Genomic DNA, 21,315 nt, shown 5'->3' with positions numbered 1-21,315 from the left:
CATTGCTACGCGCTTCAGCAGTCCCGTTCTGTGAGCTTGTGTAGCCTACCACTTCGCGGCTGAGCAGTTGTTTGTTGCTCCTAGACGTTTACACTTCACAATAACAGCACTTAGTTTACCGGGGCAGCTCTAGCAGGGCAGAAATTTGGTGAACTGACTTGTTGGAAAGGTAGGCCTCCTATGACGGTGCCACGTTGAAAGTCACTGAGCTGTTCAGTAAGGCTATTCTACTGGCAATGTTTGTCTATGGAGATTGCATGCCTGTGTGCTCAATTTTATACACCTGTCAGCAACGGGTGTGAGGGAAATAGCCGAATCCCAAAATTTGAAGGGGTGTCCACATACTTTTGTATAAAATTAAAAAAAAAAATATATATATATATATATATAGTGTTACAATGAGTGCTAAAAAAAAGAATCCCACCAACACTCACACTTAACTTTTTCTACTAGCAGACCTTGCCGATTGAGGACAAATGTACTTACTAGGACAAAGAAATGTGGTCGTCTCCCCTAACCATCTTAAGATGAATGCACTAAGTCGCGCTGGATAAGAGCATCAGCTAAATGACGTAAATGTCAAATGTAAATAGTCATCCCCAGTGTGGTCAAGGACAGGTGAAAAACCACAAATAAGTACCCCCAGTCACACCTAACTGGTTATCTACCCCTCCCCCTTGCCTCTGAAGCTTAGTGTGGCCTGATGTCCCAAAGGGGACGACGACGATTAACCAACTACGGGTTTACTAAGGACGGGTTAACTAAAGATTAAGGAAGTTGCCTTTCTTTTACACACTTTAGATTACTTTTTTGGTCACATTATTTATTTTCCTCATATAACATGTCAATTGTAATTGTTCTAGTACTAATTTGTTCGGTTAGGTGGCGGAGAATGCAGCCAGCCAACTTGGAAGTGAACCATGTAGCACAATAAATGGTTTATCAATTTCATAGTAATTCATAGGTAGCATTGATAGTGACATTTTAATTAACGAAATGGACAAAAAGTTCCTTTTCAATTTTATTACCCAAACAAAGAAAATCTGGATTTTTTTTTTATTAACAATACAACAGTCTACCTATCCAGGATGAAGAAAAAGAGAGGATAGGGGGTAGGAAGGGAGAGAGGGTAGGAAAGGAGGGAAGGGAAAGCGACAGTGTGGGGTTTGTGAGTGTGTCTGTGTGTGTCGGTCTGTACAAACCCCCATTAAAAAAAAGGAATTGGAAAACTGAATATTGATATCTGCCCTCCAAAAATTAACATAAATCTTTCAACAAATAAAATGCGTCCAAGAAGATAAAAGAGCAAGGGAATAGATGGATTGTGACAGAGCGATGGGGAAGGAGGAAAGGGAGTATTCTTAGTTTTCAAAGTCTTATAAAACGCTTGGCAGAAGATACTGTATATCATCGTCACTGCTTACTATATCTATTAGTTCAGAAACAGTTTACCAGAAAACCAATGGTTTGCAATAAAAAAAACTTTCAACACACACATATGTACCTGGCCCCTGAAAACAGGAGAGTTAGAGTTGCCAAAGGAAAGGAAGGAGGAATGAAGGAAGGAATAGAACAAAATAAAAAAGATGGATGGAGTTTGTCGGTTGCCAGGTACGATATGCCCATTTTAATCAAGACACTCAATGCCTAATACAAACGCATGGGGGTGCTACCTCTATATACACATTGTATAGTGTGTGTGTTTTTATGTGTGTGTATGTATTTTTGTTTGAAAGAAAGATGAAGAGGAGTGACAGAGCGAAGATGAATGGGAGGAGAGGGTGATCGAATTGACAATGTTTTGGCAGTGTGTGTGTGTACGTGTCTGGTGGTGTTATCGTTCAGTGGCGCCGTTTCTTCTTGCTGCTGGGGGGTGGGGCTGACGAGCGGCCCTTTCTCTTCCTATTGGCCGACGAGGTCTCCTCCGCGTCCTCATAGTGAGACTCTTTGTCCGCTGAGAGAGAGGAGGAAGAGGGAGACGTGTCAATACCAAACAATTTGCAACCGATTTCACAGCCCCTTTTTATTATGTGAAGTGTCAACAACAAACATATAATTTTTGTTTTAAAAGGTCAAAAGTGTCACGGGTTGTTGAATGAAGAATTTCCAATTCACATCGAATAGCTAAGTATTATTTTCCGGTATTTCTCAGGCTTTTCTATACCAGGGACAAGCAAGCAATAGTACAGTACCTCTTGCTTCAGGAATGGTAAGCTATGATTCTCTCCTTGGGGGACCGCTTACATTAAAATGGGCATGTAAGTAAAGTAGACTCACCTTTCCTGGCCTCCTCTTCCAACTCATCCCAGTCTTTACCACTCTCCTCTTCACTGCCCAGCGATGCACTGTAGTCTGAAATATACACACACACAGTACTAAGCCTCTGTATGTGTTTGTATGCGTGTCAGACAGCGAGTCAGACATGTGTGTGCATGTGTGTCAGTAAAATGTGTGCGTATCTCAACATGATGCGTTACCATTACCAGAGTCCTCGCTCTCTGAGTCATAGTCTTCATCACTGTCTTCCTCCTCTGCCTCGCTCTCGTCTGCCGAGGGGTTGAATGTCTCATCTTCCCCCGACTCAGAGTCATCCTCCGCTCCCTCCCCCTGAAAGAGACAGATGTCAAACATCATTTTAACACAACACATGTTCTGTCTTGCAATAATAGCTCAAATCACACACACGCTCCAGTCACACCAGTGTTAATTTCGTCAACAATAACGAAAACACTTGTCAACAACCTATTTTTCTTGATGAAAACTAATGACGATAACAAGATGAGATGCCCTGGATAAAAAAAACGAATCACTTTTCATTTTAGTTGACAAAAATGTAACGAGAATTTAATATGAGACTAATGGACATTCAATTTGACATGAAGCTCCTTTTCATCTGTTTTGTCCAATGATAAGCATGCATCCCTTTGCAGAATATATAATGCAATCCACTCATTGGCCGAAAACGTCTTTCTGTTGAGAGGGCTGATTGAGAGTTGACCTGGCTCTCCCACACCCACAGCTCCCGGTCACTTCAAATCACTCTCGGACTCTTTTGAAGTGGTGTGCAATTGTAAGGAACTAAGCTCAATTAGAAAACAATGTCTTTAAAAAAAAATTGAGGCCATGTTTTGCTCTGATCACATCAAAAGCTCTATTTTGCCATGAGCGCTGTTGTTATTAATGTGTGTTGTGGTTGCTTTTTTCCGATTGGAAAAACTGCTGAATAAAGTACAGTATTACTTCTGGCATTGTTGGAAAGCTCATTCTCCCCTTTCAAGGAAATCACTGTTATTTACCCCCCTCCGACAGTTATGAAGGGGAGAAAAATCAAGGCTAAATTGTTTAACCTGTAGGCTTTATATGCTATATGGTTAAATATGGCTGGCATTTGTTACAATTTTTCCAGCTAATGTATACGAGGCAATGGTAGGCCTAGTTGGACACGGCTATTTGAAAGTACACGTGATGCAAGTACGAGGTCAATATTCATTATTTAATGGAAAAGATGCACTGACCAAAACTAGACCACAATTGTCCAGAGTTTGTGTCACCTGATCACTAAAACGAACGATGGAAGAAATTACTAAAATGTGACTATTAAGACCAAAATATATATTATATATTTTTCTCAAATCAAATTTTATGTCACATGCGCCGAATACAACATGTGTAGATCTTACCGTGAAATGCTTACTTACAAGCCCTTAACCAAAAGCGCAGTTCAAGAAGTGCTAAGAAAATATTTACGAAATCAAATAAAGGAAAAAATAAAAAGTAACAAAAACGAGGCGATATACAGGGGGTACCGGTACAGAGTCAGTATGCGGAGGTACACGTTAGTTGAGGTCATTTGTAAATGTAGGTAGGGGTGAAGTGACTATTTTGAGACTAAGACTAAATCGAAAATAGCTGGCAAAATTATCATTGGCTCGCTCACAAACAAACACACTCCCCTCACCTCACTCTCCGGGTCTAAAAAGGACCAGCCTCCCTGTTCAAAGAAGCCCTCTGGATCGTCCACTATAGTCTTCATGATCTTAGTCCAGTTCAGAGACTGGACCCCCTCTGTGTACTTGATATCACAGGAACTGGAGGGAAGACAGCACGGGGGGGGGCAGAGAGAAAGGTTTTTAAAGTAGTTATTCTTTAGGCGAAACACTTGGTTAAACTCTGCTAAAACACAAATATCAATTGAAAATGTAATTCCTTTCCCGAGAAACTCCAAAAAATCCATTCACCGTTAAAAGGGACAAGACTAAACCACTAAAATATGGCCATAAAGAGATTTATTGATTTGTGATATTTAGCAGACACTTTAATCCAGGGCGTCTTACCGATGTGCTTACATTTTCTCATTGGTAACCCAAGTGTGAATCAAATCCACGGCTCTAGCATTGTGAGTGGCACACTACCAACAGCCACACGGAACCAATTGACTTACTTGAGCCACTCCTTGATGGGGTCCAGTGAGTTGACGGGCACTGCGTTGATCATGGTGACCTTCTTGCTGTAGTCCTTGTAGACGATGACCACGTCAAAGTTCTTCAGGTGGAACTGAACACGCTCAAAATGAACCAGCTCGACCTCATCCAGAGTCACCACGAACGGAGGCTGGGAAGGAAGAAAACAGGAGGAAAAGAGAAGAACATATGTACTGCTGAATGTCCCTTTTAGCCTCAACTTTAACCTACTGAGGATTTGATTTGATCTTTAGTAAAATATCTGCCCTAAGGCCTAGCTTTGTTTAAAACACATGGTGGAGAATGCAAGCAGTACTGCTGACGATATCAGTGAAGGTGAATTATTAATATGTGCTGTGGTAGTAGTATTCATATGTGCTGCAGTAGTAGTAGTAGTATTCATATGTGCTGTAATAGTAGTAGTATTATTCATATGTGCTGTAATAGTAGTAGTATTATTCATATGTGCTGTAATAGTAGTAGTAGTATTCATATGTGCTGCAGTAGTAGTAGTATTCATATGTGCTGCAGTAGTAGTAGTATTCATATGTGCTGCAGCAGTAGTATTCATATGTGCTGCAGTAGTAGTAGTAGTATTCATATGTGCTGCAGTAGTAGTAGTAGTATTCATATGTGCTGCAGTAGTAGTAGTAGTATTCATATGTGCTGCAGTAGTAGTAGTAGTATTCATATGTGCTGCAGTAGTAGTATTCATATGTGCTGTAATAGTAGAAGTAGCAGTATTCATATGTGCTGTAATAGTAGTAGTATTCATATGTGCTGTAATAGAAGTAGTATTCATATGTGCTGCAGTTGTAGTAGTAGTAGTATTCATATGTGCTGTAGTAGTAGTAGTAGTAGTAGGCACTCACCCACTCAGTGGTGTTACACAGGGAGCTGGATGTGGGCTGCAGCAGGCAGGTACTCCTGTAGGGGGCACCCTGGAACCTGAACACACACAACCATTCAGTTAATGTCCTCAACAAGTCTGATATTCTTCAAACTTTAACACTGTTCTATACAGTTTATTACTTGAACACCCAACTCCGTGCTTCCCACCCCTAAAGCTAGAACCCTCAATTGAAACAATTACAAAGCGGGCATCCTCCTCTGTTTTAGTAAAAAGCTGAGGGGATGGGCCTGGAGAAATGTAAAACACCAACGCTAAGCTAATAACCAAAATTTGAAATAACCAATTGACCGACATCGGTTCAAGTATTTGAATTCCATTTAGTTTGGTTGTTTTCTGAGCTCAGCGCGCCATTCCTCTACAGGACAGATTAATATTATTACTACTACAGCACATGTGAATACTACTACTAATCATAGTTAAGTGCAGAAAACTTGGTCATTAACGACAATGACCAGCTGCCTGTTTTCATTGGTTCTTGCCCAGGCAAGCCTGGGGGGCCGGCAGGCAGACATGTAGAGTAACCACTCTCAAATTCATAAACAGAGGTAAAGATGCAAGGACAGACCATCCAAGATATCAAAATGATAGTTTTAAACAGGGTTTTGAGGCTATACAGTTTGTTTACAAACACTGGAGTAAAACAAGCTTATATTTGAGGTTCTGATGGGGCATATACAAGTTATATGGATGTAGCACACACGCCCCTTCTCATAGTGCCCTACCCTGACAATATCCCTCAACTCCTCTCCATAATGAGAATAATAAATGCCATTTAGCTGACACTTTTATCCAAAGCGACTTAGCCACGTGTGCATACATTTGAAGTCCATTTTACTCCATCCCTCTCTTACCCATACACTTAGACGACAGCCAGCTGGAGTGTGTTTTAAAAAAGGAATAAATCCAAGGTTGGCGATTTACTGCCTGCAGTTTATGGAATGTTTGCTCACAAGTATAATTAATTGGCTGACCCCAATAGAAAGTCACACCCAGTTCACTACTTTAAAATGGTGGAAGTCCTCAATGGCAATTCGTCCATGCAAAAAAGGAGTTATTTCCAAGCAGCGATGTCATCACTCTACGCTCTTACCCGAGGTCCCGGAAGGGCACTTCGAACTCCAGCTCCTCCTTGGTGAGGGTCTCCACCTTCTCGATGAAGTTCTTGAAGGCAGACTTGAGCTTGTGTCTCATCTCCCTCTCCATCTGCTCGGCGTACAGGTCGTCGCGGTCGTGCATGTGCTGGTGCTTGCCCAGGTCTGTGGTGATCTCACCCACCTCTGTGTAGAACTGTACATCCGTGTGACGCTTCTTACCAAACATGATGGCGTTCTGAGGGTGGATAAAGTCAAAATGGACGCACAAACACACGCCAAAATTAAGACCCCTCCAAGTGCCACCGGCAAAAGCATAGATCCAAAATACCCACAGCTTGATTACAAAACGCATACGAGATCAGACATGAACTAAGCCTAAGTTTATCACAACACACAAAACACCGGTAGGTACCTTGAGGTGGAAGTGCAACACGATGATCATCTCTCCGTCACAGGGCTGGAAGAGGGAGTGTTTGATGTTGTTGTAGAGGATGTCCACTTTGTCCCCACGGACGGACGTGAAGCGGAAACCTGGACAGACAGACACACGTTATTTACCAGGTGCGTTGATTAGTAGTAGTAGTAGTAGTATTATTCATGTGCTGTAGTAGTAGTAGTAGTAGTATTCATATGTGCTGTAGTAGTAGCAGTAGTAGTATTCATATGTGCTGTAGTAGTAGCAGTAGTAGTAGTATTATTCATATGTGCTGTAGTAGTAGTAGTAGTAGTCATATGTGCTGTAGTAGTAGTAGTAGTAGTCATATGTGCTGTAGTAGTAGTAGTATTCATATGTGCTGCAGTAGTAGTAATAGTATTCATATGTGCTGTAGTAGTAGTAGTAGTAGTATTCATATGTGCTGCAGTGGTAGACTACATTCATGTAGTATTTTACAGCAACTATCTGATCTGGGAAAAAGAAAAAAAAAAGGAAAAGAACTTTCCCTTACTACTCTCCTCCACTCCCTTGATCCTAGAGTTCCAATTATACATAAACTCGTGCTCAAAGTCTCTTGGAGGGACTCACAATTACATTGTAATTCGAACTCTGCTCCTTTCCTCACCATTGGTATGGGCCTCCAGCGACCCCTGCATCCTCTTCTGGGCGATGTTGGGCCTGATGTAGAGGTCTTTGAGTTTGGGGTTGGAGCGGTTCAGGTTGATGACCAGCGAGTCCTGCTTGACGATGCCCTCCTTCTCCTTCTCCTCAGCCTCCCGGGTCTTGTAGCGCTTCTGCACCTCCTTGATGATGCGGAAAGCATTCTGGAGGTTGGTGGACGGGACCGTTGGGTCACCTGGCGCCTTGAGGTTCGACGCCCGGTACGTACTGCAGGGGGGGGGGGGCGGTTAGACATAGCAGCAGTTGGACAAAGACGAACACATCAAATACACGTATGTACACACAGGGTCTACCCTACCACCTGCTTTATATTTGACAGCAGTGAAACCTACAGTAAGTGGGCGCACACAAAATATGTTTAATTTCCTCTTACATTTCTTTGACGAAGGTGGCGTCAGGGTTGGGGAAAATGTTGCCCTCGTTGCGTCCCAGAGAACTGCCGGGAACGTAGAAGTTTATCCTCAGGTAGGTCCAGTCTCCTTCCACCGACGAACTGATGTTCTACACACACACACACACACACACACACACAGACACACAAACGTAGAGAGACAGACACAGAAATGCCAAATTTTACCTCAGATAGGTGTCGTCTCAAATTCGGTAGAATTGTGCGATTGTGTGAAAAGAGGTCACAGGAATCCAAATATGCGTTTTGTGAGTGAATGAGTGAGTGCACGATATTAGAGTGTGTGTCAGGTACCTTGATGGTAGCGATATGGAAAGGGGTGGCGATGCCGAAGACAGGCATGACGACAGTCTCGTATTTCTTATCGATGAAGATCTTCATATCTCGAATGTCTTTCTCTCGAGGCATCTGAGAGCCGTTCTTGTAGGAGACATTGGACTTTCTGGACCTAGAGGACAAAGACACAGGGAAATACTTAATTTAATCATTCAATTCATTTGGTACCACCACACATTTTTGGAAAGTGCATTTACATAAAAACGGAGAAAGTGAAATCATTAATAATTTAATATAAATCATTAATTAAACACATGCTTTTAGACAGTCTGAAGCACACACAGACTTTGTTCAGAAAACTCTAAACACAAATGTTCTACCATAGGCCATTTAGACAAACAAAACACCATATAATCCCCATAACATAATTCCCATCCCCATTTTTCAATCTCTCCCCAATTATACACATTCTACCACCTCTCATCGCTCCATTCCACTCCTTTATTAACTAACCAGCATCCTCCCATCTCCCTCCTTCCAAACATCATTCCATCACCTCCACTCCTCTTTTCCCCTCGTTCACTCACTTCTGGACCTGTTGCTCTCCTTTCTGTTCCGTCAGACGTCGCTTGGCCTCCTCGTTCACCTGATTGGCCAACTCCTTCTGGTGAGCCCGCCTCTTCTCCTCCGCCGTCATCTCGTTCTGACCAATCAAATAACAGTGTTCCCTCAGTCTGACCAATCAAACAGCCTTCACCTCATACACACAAACTGAGATTGTTTAAGTACAGTGAATTTCTCTCAAGAACACAGACAAACACAAACACACCCTAGTCCTGTCCTGAAGTAAAGCTTGTCCACGCGCTCCCTTCCCCAGTAGCTCCTCTGCATCGTCTGCATCTTCCTCCTCATCCTCTTCCTCATCGTTCTGAAGAGAACAAACAGTGTTTTATAGATACTCTTGTTTGATAAAGGATTTTTTTTTTTTAAAGTGTAACATAGCATGTCAACGCAACAGTTTAAGAGGGCATAGAGCCCTAAAAGAAACATTTTAATATATGAAATAGATGTGCATCTTTCAGGGTTGGAGAGGGACAGAGTGAAACAAGAATACGAGAGAGACGGTGGTCATCTTTCGTACCTTTAGGAAAATTCCAACGTTCTTTAACTTCTTCTTGACCGGTGTGAGAACTGTGGCTGGATCATCCTACAAGATACACAGACATTTTAAATGCACACACACACAGAATGTTTAGACTGTTTTTTTTGTTTACTACTGTCAATGTGCTTATATCAAAAATTATATTGACAGAACTATACGTTTGACTCTGTAAAGACTTTGCAAAAGTTAAACAAAAGTGTGTGTACCGGTTTTACTATCCTTACCAGAGGTCCTCACAAGAATAGTAAACCAAGGAAAATTATAACAAGTGAGGATATGTTGCCGGTCCTCACAAAAACAGCTATTTTAAGATTAGAGGTTAGGTTTAGGGGTTGGGATTAGAAGTTAAGGAAAATAGGATTTTGAATGGGAATCAATTGTTGGTCCACAAATAGTCCTTACAAACATGTGTGTGACCCCTACTTTGCCGAGTTGTACAAAGTCCTATGAACAGGGCATATTTCTGCTCCTTTTCCCTCTCATTCCTCCATCCCACCCACCCTTATCCCTCGATGATCTTCAGTCTCCTATGAACAGGGCGTATTTCTTCTGCCCCCCCCACATCTCTCTCGCCTACCTCATTGATCTGTACAGTCTCCTATGAACAGGGCATATTTCATCTGCGCCCCCCCCACATCTCTCTCTCCTACCTCGTTGATCTGTACAGAGTCTCCTATGAACAGGGCGTATTTCTTCTGCTCCTCCTTCTTCCCCTCCTTATTCACCAGGTCAGCGAAACCCAGGCTGATGCTCAGTACCATACCTAAAAACACACACACAGTAACTCACACAGTTATGAAAGCGTCCGCTCTACACACACACACCACTTAAAATAGCCTCTGTCTGAGACACAACCGTGCCTACAAAGTAACCTACTCTGTAAGACAGTACAGTGACTTGATTTCTCACCTTTCTTCAGTTTGTACTGGTTCTTGCTGTTCAGGACCAGGGAGCCCTCTCTGAACTCTATCCCCATGGCAAACCTACAACAGGGGGAGAGAAAGGGGCCGCACAATAAACACACGGGCACACGGGGAGCCTATCAGAAGTTAAGAACGAGAGAGAGCGAACGGGTGCGTGTCGCGGCGCGTCCTACCCGAGGTTCTTGGTGAGTTTGGCCGCCAGGTCTGGTTTCTCCTTCTTAACGTAGTTCAGCACGGCGCTGTACGCGTCGCAGATTTTCACACCTACAAAAAGAACAAAAAGGTTAAGAAAGAAAAAAGGGGTCCGGTTACGGCAACCACGTGTACCCTATCCCACAAACACACTCCCTCCCTCTCATCCACAGCCCTCTCGCCCCTCGGGCAGCTCCAAGCTGATGTCCTGCACCCCCCCTCCCCATCACACACACTCTCTCTCCCGCCATCCTTCACCCACCATGTTTCAGCTCTTTGAGCAGCTCCTCCTCCACCTGTAGCAGGAAGCTGTAGTTGTCCTGCATCTCCTGTGGGGGGTCCACCATTAGGGTCCGGACCAGGTTGGCGCAGTAGGACTTGTAGCGGATGCCCATGGCACACGTGATGGCCCCGAAGTGCATGTGGTTCTTGTCACTGTCATAGGGAGTTAGAACAGATGTATACAATGATTATAAAATGGGGGTATAATGGGTTGATAGAGGTTATACTGTTTTAGAAAAAGGAGTCTGCTGTGACAGGTTATATACAATTTGATACAGTTCCTTGTGTGTCTTTCTGGTCAAGAAAAAGGGGATAAAATGAAAGATTGACGACTTCGCAGCCACAAGTCAGTTAAGCAGCAAACTGCCGATTGACCTATTACCTGACGACGCTGAACTTGAGGCTGTAATTGCCCCCACTCTGTATAATAGGAGGGTAACACATCTCCACCGTCGAGGGGTCCGCTCCCCCGAGGTACTTCTTCTCCTCGATGGCCTTCTCCACAGACTCCGCCAGCTTACTGTGGCGCACCTTCTGTTTAGGGCAGACACATAGGGACACACTGTTAAGAAAGGAAAGGAATGGAATGGATTCAAAACTATTTGGACGTAAACTGTGAAGCTTACATCTATGTTTGCTGTATGATGTTCTCTCAGGCCAGTCTAGCCCGGTTCCAATACTTTGAAAATGCATCCTTTCTTCCTAATTTGAAAGATAGCACTGATCTGACATGACTCGAGTGGTGAAAGCTGGTGTTGGGCCAGTGATTACTCCAGGGGAGAAAGGAAGGTAGGGAGAAAGGAAAGAAGAAAGGAAGGATTTTAAAAGTACTCAAACAGGACCTAGAGCTTCTCTCGTGTCCTTCCCCTTACCTCATCCGCGTCCACGATCTCCATGACCCTCTCCTTGAAGAACTTAGAGTAGACCTCGCTGGTGACGGCTGCAGCTTTCTTCATCAAAGCCAGCTCCCCATCCTCCTTCACAGCCATGGTGTAGGCCACTACCGCACTGATGTCCACCTAGGGGAAAACAAGAGGGGGAGGAAGGGGTTAAACTATATGAGGATCCACAAACCAATGAGTAGGTACTTGTGCATTACACGCAGACGAGCACATCACAGACATATCCATGGGTCGGATTTTCGGCCTGGCTAACACACACACACACACACCCCCATCATCCCTTCTTCCCTCCCTCCTTTCTCTCACCTTCTCCAGGCCCTCAGCAGTGATCATGTCATTCCAGCTCTTCATGTACTCTCCGGGGAACTTGTCCTTGCTGAACACACCTACAGTCTTGCCCTCCTTACTGGCCCTGATCGCCTCCATCATCTTCTCAAAGTTAGCCTTGTTGCTTTCGTTCTGAGGGGGCGGGCAGGCGGGCGAGAGTTATACCAACAAGCTTGAACACACCCATGTGAGCACTCACACACAGGCTTTCCCCTCCCACAAAAACACAAGCGCTCACAAACATGAACTGATAAGGTCTCGCTCTCACACAACTTGGCAATTACAAATGGCTATGAGACTTACAACAACCACACGGACTTGATGTGTCACACACTACAAAGGACAGGCATGTCGGGGAAAGATGCATCAACACTGACAGCCAATCAGTGATAGACCATGCCGCGTCTACCAAGCGGTGCTTACCTTTTCCCTGACGAGCAGTGTGATTGGTGGAACCCCATTGGCATTCTCGTTGCCCTTGGTGACAGCCACCTGTTTCAGAAACTCCACCTTCTTCTTGCTGGCCAGGAAGATGATCTTAGACTCACAGAACACCATGATGGTGTCGGTCAGCTCGTAGCCAAACAGCCATGTCTTCAGAAAAGAGGAAGGGAAGAGAGGAGGAGAAGAGCATACATGTAATTCTCTGAAACGGTCGCTTATGCTGGAGTAGGGCTTGGCGATGTGGCTTAAAAATCATATATAGAAATTTTTTTTTTCTTCAAATTTATGGTTTAATGTTCTCTCGAAATAAGCTTTGTCGTACAATTAAAGGGTCAAACACACTGCATTTCAAACAGTCAGGAAATACCTAATGAATTCAGGGCGTGCAAAAATTCTACCAAGGCTAAATATAAGCCTTCCACAACCATAAGACCCACTTTTTGTAAACATTTGACCAGAATCATGCATAATGGCCATTCACTAATAATGACTTAAATTCTTGTAAGCAGGCATTTTAGACAATGAACACAGCTCCCAAACAGGTAGCCTAGTGGTCAAGACTGTTGGGCCAGTAACCAAAAGGTTGCCGGTTCGAATCCCCAATTGTTGTGTAGCACGCGCCAGATGACCTAGTTACAGCATGAAATTCACAAATAAAAGGTTTGCCAGCTAGATACTCTAGAACTATTAAGTTAAATGTCTAAAATGTGTGAAATGCTCCACATTTCATTTGGATTGATAGCCAACATGAATGATCTAACTTAGTGCTTAGCTTCTTCCAAAACCAAGCTTGGTTTGGTATCAGCAGAGAATCCCCTACTGGATCAAGAGCCTTGCCATCTAATATGTGCTTTGTGTGTGCAGCAAACTGTGCTTTTTTATTTACTTGTATAACTTTGAGCTGGGATGTCTGTCCTGCAAATACTTTAGGTCAGAGACAGGTGAAATGCAACAACCTCTCCCTCAATGTGAGCAAGACAAAGGAGCTGATCGTGGACTACAGGAAAAGGTGGGCCGAACAGGCCCCCATTAACATCGACGGGGCTGTAGTGGAGCGGGTCGAGAGTTTCAAGTTCCTTGGTGTCCACATCACCAACGAACTATCATGTTCCAGACATACCAATACAGTCAGGAAGAGGGCACGACAAAACCTATTCGTCCTCAGGAGACTGAAAATATATGGCATGGGTCGCCAGATCCTTAAAAGGTTCTACAGCTGCACCATTGAGAGCCTCCTGACAGGTTGCATCCTCGCCTGGTATGGCAACTGCTCGGCATCTGACAGTAAGGCACGACAGAGTGTAGTGCGAACGGCCCAATACATCAATTGGGCCAAGCTTCCTGCCATCCAGGACCTATATAATAGGCGGTGTCAGAGGAAAGCCCATAAAATTGTCAGAGACTCCAGTCACCCAGGTGATAGACTGTTTTCTCTGCTACCGCACAGCAAGCGGTACCGGAGCGCCAAGTCTAGGACCAAAAGGCTCCTCAACAGCTTCTACCCCGAAGCCATAAGACTGCAGAACAATTCATAAAACCGCCACCGGACAATTTACATCGACACCCCCCTTCATTTTGTACACTGCTGCTACTCGCTGTTCATTATCTATGCATAGTCACAACACCCCCACCTACATGTACAGATTACCTCAACTAACCTGTACCCCCGCACACTGACTCGGTACCGGTGCCTCCTGTACAATAGCCTCGTTATTGTGTTACTTTTTTGTTTAGTCTACTTGGTAAATATGTTCTTCTTCTTGAACTGCACTGTTGGTTAAGGGCTTGTAAGTAAGCATTTCACGGTAATGTCTACACGCGTTGTATTCGGCGCATGTTCACATCATTAGCATTTAGTTAGCATTCTCTATGGGATTTTACATGTAAGCATTGCTACCCTTCGGATTATAAAGGCTCAGCAGGGGTTGGGGAAAAAAACAAACATTGTGTTCAGTGCCGTTATTACAGTACATCACTGTATGGCACAAAGTTGGTATGAAGGTATGAGAAGCTGGATTCCACCCAAGCCACGTTCAGATACTGAAATCAAATGGCCTGCTTTATTTTTTAGAATGAGTTGACAATTCATTCTATAAATTGTTTTTAATACTTATTGCACATTTATAAAAGACACAGACTTGACAGCTAGTATAACAGTCTTTGGCTAAAATGCTGCTAGCCGTACGTGGTACCGCGATGCCACAAACTGAGCATACATTTTCCAGAATCAATGTTCAGTGATACTCCCATTTTGGTGGTGTTGGCTCTGAGCGCAATTTGATGAGTTGAGACAAAGGGTATCATTTTAAAGGTTAACTTCTCCATTACAGTCAAATTACGTCTCAATGTGTTTCAGTGTCCATATGGCCTATTCTATTGGATGTAAATAGTGAGTTGAAACAGCTTGTCAGAGAGAAAGTGATCTCTCCATCTCTGTTTTTGTAAGTGGCAGGCGGAGGGGCTTGGTGTGTATGTAAACAGAGAGGAAGAGCCGAAGCGAGAGGTTTCACGCTTGCAAATAATAATAAATAAAAATCGGTCAAAAATAAGCCCTATGCATTAATGGGTTTATTTTGGATCTAAGCTTGTTGCCTGCCTTACCCGCCGTCGGGACAACGACTCCAATTCTTAGGGCAGAGACATGAGCATCTCATCGTTATATACAGATATCTGGTGGGAATGGGAATGGGAATGTGCAAAGAGCACACAAGGAGCAAATGTGACGAGACCAAAAAGACGACAAGAGGTCAAACGCTCATTAAAACAAAAATATTGCAAAAAAAAGATCAAGTAGAATTAATCAAGTTATATATCACCCAGCCTTATGCTTGAGTGTAAACTAGCTATATTTCTTCATTAGACAAGTCATAACACACACATAACACACATGTAATGAGCGCACGCACACACAAAGTCAGACTATGCAACAAGTTGTCAAGGAGCCATATTTTCCTGACCGGACCCAAATGACTCCAGGCCCCAGCTACAGCCTACAATTGGGGTCCAGAGTTTTCCCTGATCAGCTCACACAGTTAGGAATAACTCCAGGATAGGGGTAAGGTTCATGAGTTTTACCTGCAGGGCAGTGGATTTGGCGTATACAATCTCCTCGTCCACACCAACAGAGACCACCATGGCATCCACTTTGCCAAACTCATCTTCTCCTTTCTGATAGAGAAAAATAACAAATTAGATCATTGATTAATAATACAAGAATGTTTTAACATAGTTCTAAGTTAAACAATGAGCAAAAAAGTACAGCTAGCCACAGTTGTGAGTTTTGGTTGACAGTTTGCTGGTTGTTCTTTTTGAGTGCAGGTGTTAAGTACGGAAAAATTGCTAGCAAGCTACAACCTAGCTAGCTAACCAGTTAAGAACAAACTGAAGTTTATAGCCATCTATTGCTATAGATACAGTAGTATCTCAATGTAGCTCGAGAGCAAGTTGCTAGTTAGCTAGCTTGGTTGGCAATCAAATGCAGGGGATGAGCTTAATCATTGCGTGCCCCAAAAATAATAAAAGTGCACTGTGCACATAACAAATTAACGGCTAGCTATTGCGCTAGCTTGAACATGTCCAGCTTTCTGATGTTCGATAGTTGCAGGTCCGGCACCAGAACGAATCAGTTGGGTGGGCATTGACATTTTTCAAATGGGTTTCATAGTAAAGACATCATTTAACTGTAAAAAATGTATTATGTTTTAATGTGGCATGAACACAACTAGTCATGTTTTCATCTGATTGTCAAACAAATCGCTTTAAAAAGCAGGTTACCTTTGAACGTTCGTCAAAAATAATTCCAGCATCCGAAGAGTGGCTGAAACGATCTCACCGAAGAAAGTATCCAAAGGAGCGAAACACACCCCTCTGTTTTACTAGAAATAGCCCATGTATCTGATGCTGTCTGGTCAAAAAGAGTATGACATGCCACACTCTTTTTGTCCACACAGCATCAGGCTACACATTGAGACAGGGGGCCGCTGTTTTGCTCGCTCAGATTTGGGAAGTCGAATTAATGGGCTGCTGCACAGTCACTATGGGAGCTCTTTCTAGAGCCCCTGGTTAAAATTGTGCATAAGAGCATCTCTAAAATGGTTAAACTAGTGAGAAATGTGATTATTGAAAAAAAATCTGTGAGTTTGCTTTATTTACCATCATCCAAAATCAGGATAATTATTTTGCCGTGGGCCTCCCTGGTGGTGCAGTGGTCTAAGGCACTGCATCGCAGTGCTAGCTGCAGACCCTGGTTCAATTCCAGGCTGTGTTGCAGCAGGCCGCGACCGGGAGAGCCATGAGGTGGCGCACAATTAGCCCAGCGTTGTCCGGGGAGGGTTTGATCGTCCGGGTTGTCCTTGTCCCATCGCGCTCTAGCGACTCCTGTGGCTGGCAGGGCACAATGCATGCTGACACAGTCGTCAGGTGTACGGTGTTTCTTCCGACACATTGTTGCGGCTGGCTTCCGGGTTAAGCGAGCATTGTCTCAAAAAGCAGTGCAGCTTGACAGGGTCTTGTTTTGGAGGACGCACGGCTCTTGACCTTGAACAGTGTCTGTTCTTTTGCCCATTTTAATATTTTTAATTGGCCAGTCTGAGATATGGCATTTTCTTTGCAACTCTGGCTAGAAGGCCAGCATGATGGAGTCGCCTCTTCACTGTTGACGTTGAGACTGGTGTTTTGCGGGTACTATTTAATGAAGCTGCCAGTTGAGGACTTGTGAGGCGTCTGTTTCTCAAACTAGACACTAATGTATGTGTCCTCTTGCTCAGTGGTGCACCGGGGCCTCCCACTCTTTCTATTCTGGTTAGAGCCAGTTTGCGCTGTTCTGTGAAGGGTGTAGTATACAGCGTTGTACAAGATCTTCAGTTTCTTGGTAATTTCTCACATGGAATAGCCTTAATTTCTCAGAACAAGAATAGACTGACGAGTTTCAGAAGAAAGTTCTTTGTTTCTGGCCATTTTGAGCCTGTAATCGAACCCACACATGCTGATGCTCCAGATACTCAACTAGTCTATTTGAAGGCAAGGTTTATTGCTTCTTTAATAGGAACAGTTTTCAGCTGTGCCAGCATAATTGCAAAAGGTTTTTCTAATGATCAATTAGCCTTTTAAAAGAATAAACTTGGATTAGATAACACAACGTGCCATTGGAACACAGGAGTGGTTGTTGCTGATAATGGGCATCTGTACGCCTATGTAGATATTCCATTAAAAATCCACCATTTCCAGCTACAAGTCATTTACAACATTAACAATGTCTACACTGTATTTCTGATCAATTTGATGTTATTTTGATGGACAAAAAAAACGTGTTTTTCTTTCAAAAACGAGGACATTTTTAAGTGACCCCAAACTTTTGAACGCAGTTTATATTTAAGTTTTCAATATATCAAACTGTTTCTGCATATTTGGTATTAGGAATATAAATGGGGCTTTCAACATTAATTTCCAATGGGGTATTGTACTTAAAAATCAGGTTTAACAGCTGCTGAATGAGATTTTTTATTTTTATACCAGACATCTCCAAAAAGTGTTTGCCCTGCCTTCTCAGATGCTTTATCTGGGATTGATGTGTCTTTCTTTCAGGGAGTGTCTCAGTCAAAGAAAGTATTCATATTGGAATATTTTATTTGGATGGGCAAGGAGCTACGGTAGGGCGGGCCATGCACCCTAAGGCCCGCCCTGGATAGTTGCTGGCTAGCTGGCTAGCTAGCTAGCATGTTTACTGATGCTAGTTAGGCATGTGAACAAGAAGCAACTAGTTAGTGAAGATTAACATGGGATTTTTTGACAATGGTTCTTTGGCATTGTATTTTGGTGCCAATTTTAGATGTGCAACCCAGAATATGAATTTATAATTTGCTAGCTAGCTAACGCTGGCTAGACTGGCAACGAGCTAAAGTGGTTGTGCCACACACAGTGCCAGATTCTAGTAAATGACTGTCTGGCTAGCTAGCTACGCGAATGAATAGATCTAGAACTTGGTGAATAATATACAATGCAGAATAAGTGGAAATGTTGTAGATATCATTGTTAGGATGTTTAAGATCTCCTGAATGTATTAAATCCACAGTAGTGTTTCATGCATGGAAGTCTACCTATATAATCAAAGTGAGGCCTTCCGCTCATTGTTGGGTGCTTTTGCGCTTCTGTTCAACACCACCATGGCACTCACTCATGCCGAAAACAAAGTCAACCACGCACTTCAAAAACGCGGCTATCCGCCAGTATCAGCATCTAAGCTAGAGCATGATTTTACGAGTTTTACCCACACCTATACAAAAAAAAATCGTTTCAAAACGTGCCGTTTACCTTCCAATTGCCATATAAGCGCTTGATTCGGCGGTAGTACGCTTCCTTGTCCAAGTTTACCGCCATAGCGAGTCTTCTGCACCTTCAAACTTCAGCTCCTGGCTTCTCAGAGTAGCACAGGCCGGATGAGTGTTTGCAGTTTCACGCACTTTCCACGCCTTGAAACCTCTCTATCAAAAGACACTCTTCCTTCCTCCTCGATGTATGGACGATGGTTACGTTCAATTCTTCCCAAGATGTGCCTCTATGGCTATGTTGCTCAATTAAAAAAATCGCCAACAAATGTTTACATTAAATACACGTTTTGTTAAAAATCGATATTTGAAGTAAAAATGTCAAATTCATATTTTTTCTTGAGATGAATAATTGCATAACATCTAGCTGTTTGTTATCCACACTGGTGCCACGCATAAACGACTCGATTATAATTAATACCCCCCACCTTCTCCGTTTTCTCCTCCTTCTCTCTCCCTCCCTCTTCTTGCAGTCTGTCGAGCACTTTACGTGTCAGATAGGTCAATTCCAATACTCAGCCTATATCTGACAAGCACATTATTTGGATAAAAGAATGCGACATGTTTATTATATAATGGTGCACTAGTTTATATGACACACACGCAATCTTGGTTTGCTCCTGTTTTCCTCTGGACCTCCTGGATTTCTATCTTTAATCGATGTATAAAAAATAAAATCAGTGTATTAAATCGTTTGATGGTCTATTCAATTTGGGGCATTTCATGTATATTGTTAGATTGTTACAGTATAATTTTGTTTTACATTACTCGACAGCGCCTCCAGAACTACATCGGAATACCCACCTCCAGCCGGATTGTGCCAGCGACCATGCGCCCCCCACTACTGTATATTTTCCCGCCACCTCCACCCCCACTACTGTATATTTTCCCGCCACCTCCACCCCACTACTGTATATTTTCCCGCCACCTCCAGAATTCGAAATTCCTGAACACGTCACGCTGGAAACAAACGTTTCATTGCACAAACGTTTAAAACATCTTCTTCTTACTGCTGGAATGAGATGTGCATGGAAGGCTCTTGCAAATAGTTTATCATGGTGATAAAATCATAATCTTTAATAGATTAGTTAATTGGATTTTTTTGCTTAAAAAAAAAAAACTTTTAGGGATATAGACCAAAATCCAAACCAAAAATATTACGTTCTGATACATAAAATATTAAACATTTCCATAAAACATTTTAATCACCATTAGGAGAACAACCTTTTCATTCATTTGTTTTTGCTTTTTTATTATTATACATGTTTGTGCAATTTTTGTTCTGCACCCATAATATACTGACGATGAAGCAAATATATTGATGCACGTGGTGAAACCATATGAAAAATATAATTACTATTGTACAGAATTAAGATTTAATTAAATAATTATCTTTATGGGTAAAACACAGATATTACTTATTTACACGTCACTGCCGTTTTCATAAAGCATCTCAGTGCTGATCTAGGAACAGTTGTCTTTTCGATCAAAATTAATAAGATTACATATGGCAGCAGGGGACATGATCCTAGATCAGCACCCCTATTTAGAGAGCTTTATGAATATGGGCCCAGATTGAGATTAAACAGGGAAAAAATAATTAGGTTACAAAATCAAAATCATTTTTCCTTTCCCCTACTGAAATAAAAGTACAAACTGGTTAAGTGTTATTGTGTGCATTTGTTTAAATGATTTTATGTATTTTCTTTCAAATACATTTTTCCAAATCTTATTTCACCACATAATGGTTTTTCAAAAACAAACTGTAAACCTGAATGTTCCAAATATGCATACTTTAAAGGAGAGAAGCCTTCCCATTCAACGGGAATCATTTTCAGTAAAGAACAACCGTACAGATAGAAATATATTATATGAAATGCATGTAGTACAGACATACTCTTGTCAGGTACTAGAGAAAGGAATCATGTCAGTTCTATACATAGCATTTCTATCTGCAACGTTCAGAATGTTGCACACTCCTGAACACAGCCCAGAGGTTTATTTTATGTCAAACCCGGTCCCCTGCTCCGGAAACCAACTGTCTTAACCTATAGACCGAGAGGAAATTCCCACTAGGGCTGAGGGTGACACTGATTTTAAGTTGCAGGCAGAGCTACCAAATCACAATGCATGATTTACAGTGCATTAGAAAAGTATTCAGTATTGACTTTTTCCAAATTTTGTTACGTTACAGCCTTCTTCTAAAATGTATTCAATTGTGTGTGTGTGTGTGTGTGTGTGTCCATCACATTTATTACAAATAAAAAAGATCAAATTTGCATAAGTATTCAGACCCTTTACTCAGTACTTTGTTGAAGCACCTTTGTCAGCGATTACAGCCTGGATTATTCTTGGGTATGATGCTACAAGCTTGGTACACCTTTGGGAAGTTTCTCACATTCTTTTCTGCAGAGCCTCTCAAGCTCTGTTAGGTTGGATGGGGAGCGTTGCTGCACAGCTAATTTCAGGTCTGTCGAGAGATCGGGTTCAA

The 21,315-nt window shown here is 42.5% G+C and overlaps 1 protein-coding gene across 2 annotated transcripts; it reads right to left on the bottom strand.

Moving 5' to 3' along the window:
- Positions 1-1,008: 1,008 nt before the first annotated feature.
- Positions 1,009-19,248, bottom strand: LOC115133352 (FACT complex subunit SPT16). Of its 2 annotated transcripts, none has more exons than XM_029666492.2 (24): positions 18,811-19,248; positions 15,577-15,669; positions 12,481-12,651; positions 12,037-12,189; positions 11,701-11,847; positions 11,211-11,362; positions 10,809-10,981; positions 10,528-10,618; positions 10,341-10,414; positions 10,082-10,194; positions 9,411-9,476; positions 9,099-9,197; positions 8,857-8,972; positions 8,288-8,441; positions 7,958-8,085; positions 7,529-7,791; positions 6,880-6,998; positions 6,464-6,702; positions 5,333-5,408; positions 4,442-4,611; positions 3,959-4,088; positions 2,484-2,607; positions 2,278-2,352; positions 1,009-1,954 (listed from the first exon to the last, which is right to left on the bottom strand). In XM_029666492.2, the coding sequence occupies exons 1-24, from the start codon at positions 18,874-18,876 to the stop codon at positions 1,842-1,844; spliced, it is 3,105 nt and encodes a 1,034-aa protein (XP_029522352.1). In that variant the 5' UTR covers positions 18,877-19,248; the 3' UTR covers positions 1,009-1,841. The 2 variants fall into 2 exon arrangements, with proteins under 2 accessions (XP_029522352.1, XP_029522351.1); XM_029666491.2 differs by having other exon boundaries at positions 2,478-2,607; positions 18,811-19,246.
- Positions 19,249-21,315: the final 2,067 nt, after the last annotated feature.

Source organism: Oncorhynchus nerka, linkage group LG8 (assembly GCF_034236695.1).
Source record: "Oncorhynchus nerka isolate Pitt River linkage group LG8, Oner_Uvic_2.0, whole genome shotgun sequence".
NCBI classification, from domain to species: Eukaryota; Metazoa; Chordata; class Actinopteri; order Salmoniformes; family Salmonidae; genus Oncorhynchus; species Oncorhynchus nerka.
Note: the sequence above shows the minus strand (reverse complement) of the source record. Positions and strands in the feature narration are given on the sequence as shown.

Coding starts and splice junctions, on each gene's coding strand:
- LOC115133352 (XM_029666491.2), bottom strand. CDS start 18,876: ATGGCGGTAAACTTGGACAAGGAAGCGTACTACCGCCGAATCAAGCGC. Junction 10,619..10,808: donor GCTCAAAGAGCTGAAACATG/GTGGGTGAAGGA, acceptor TTCTTTTTGTAG/GTGTGAAAATCTGCGACGCG. Junction 2,608..3,958: donor TTTTAGACCCGGAGAGTGAG/GTGAGGGGAGTG, acceptor TGTCTCTTTCAG/GGGGAGGGAGCGGAGGATGA.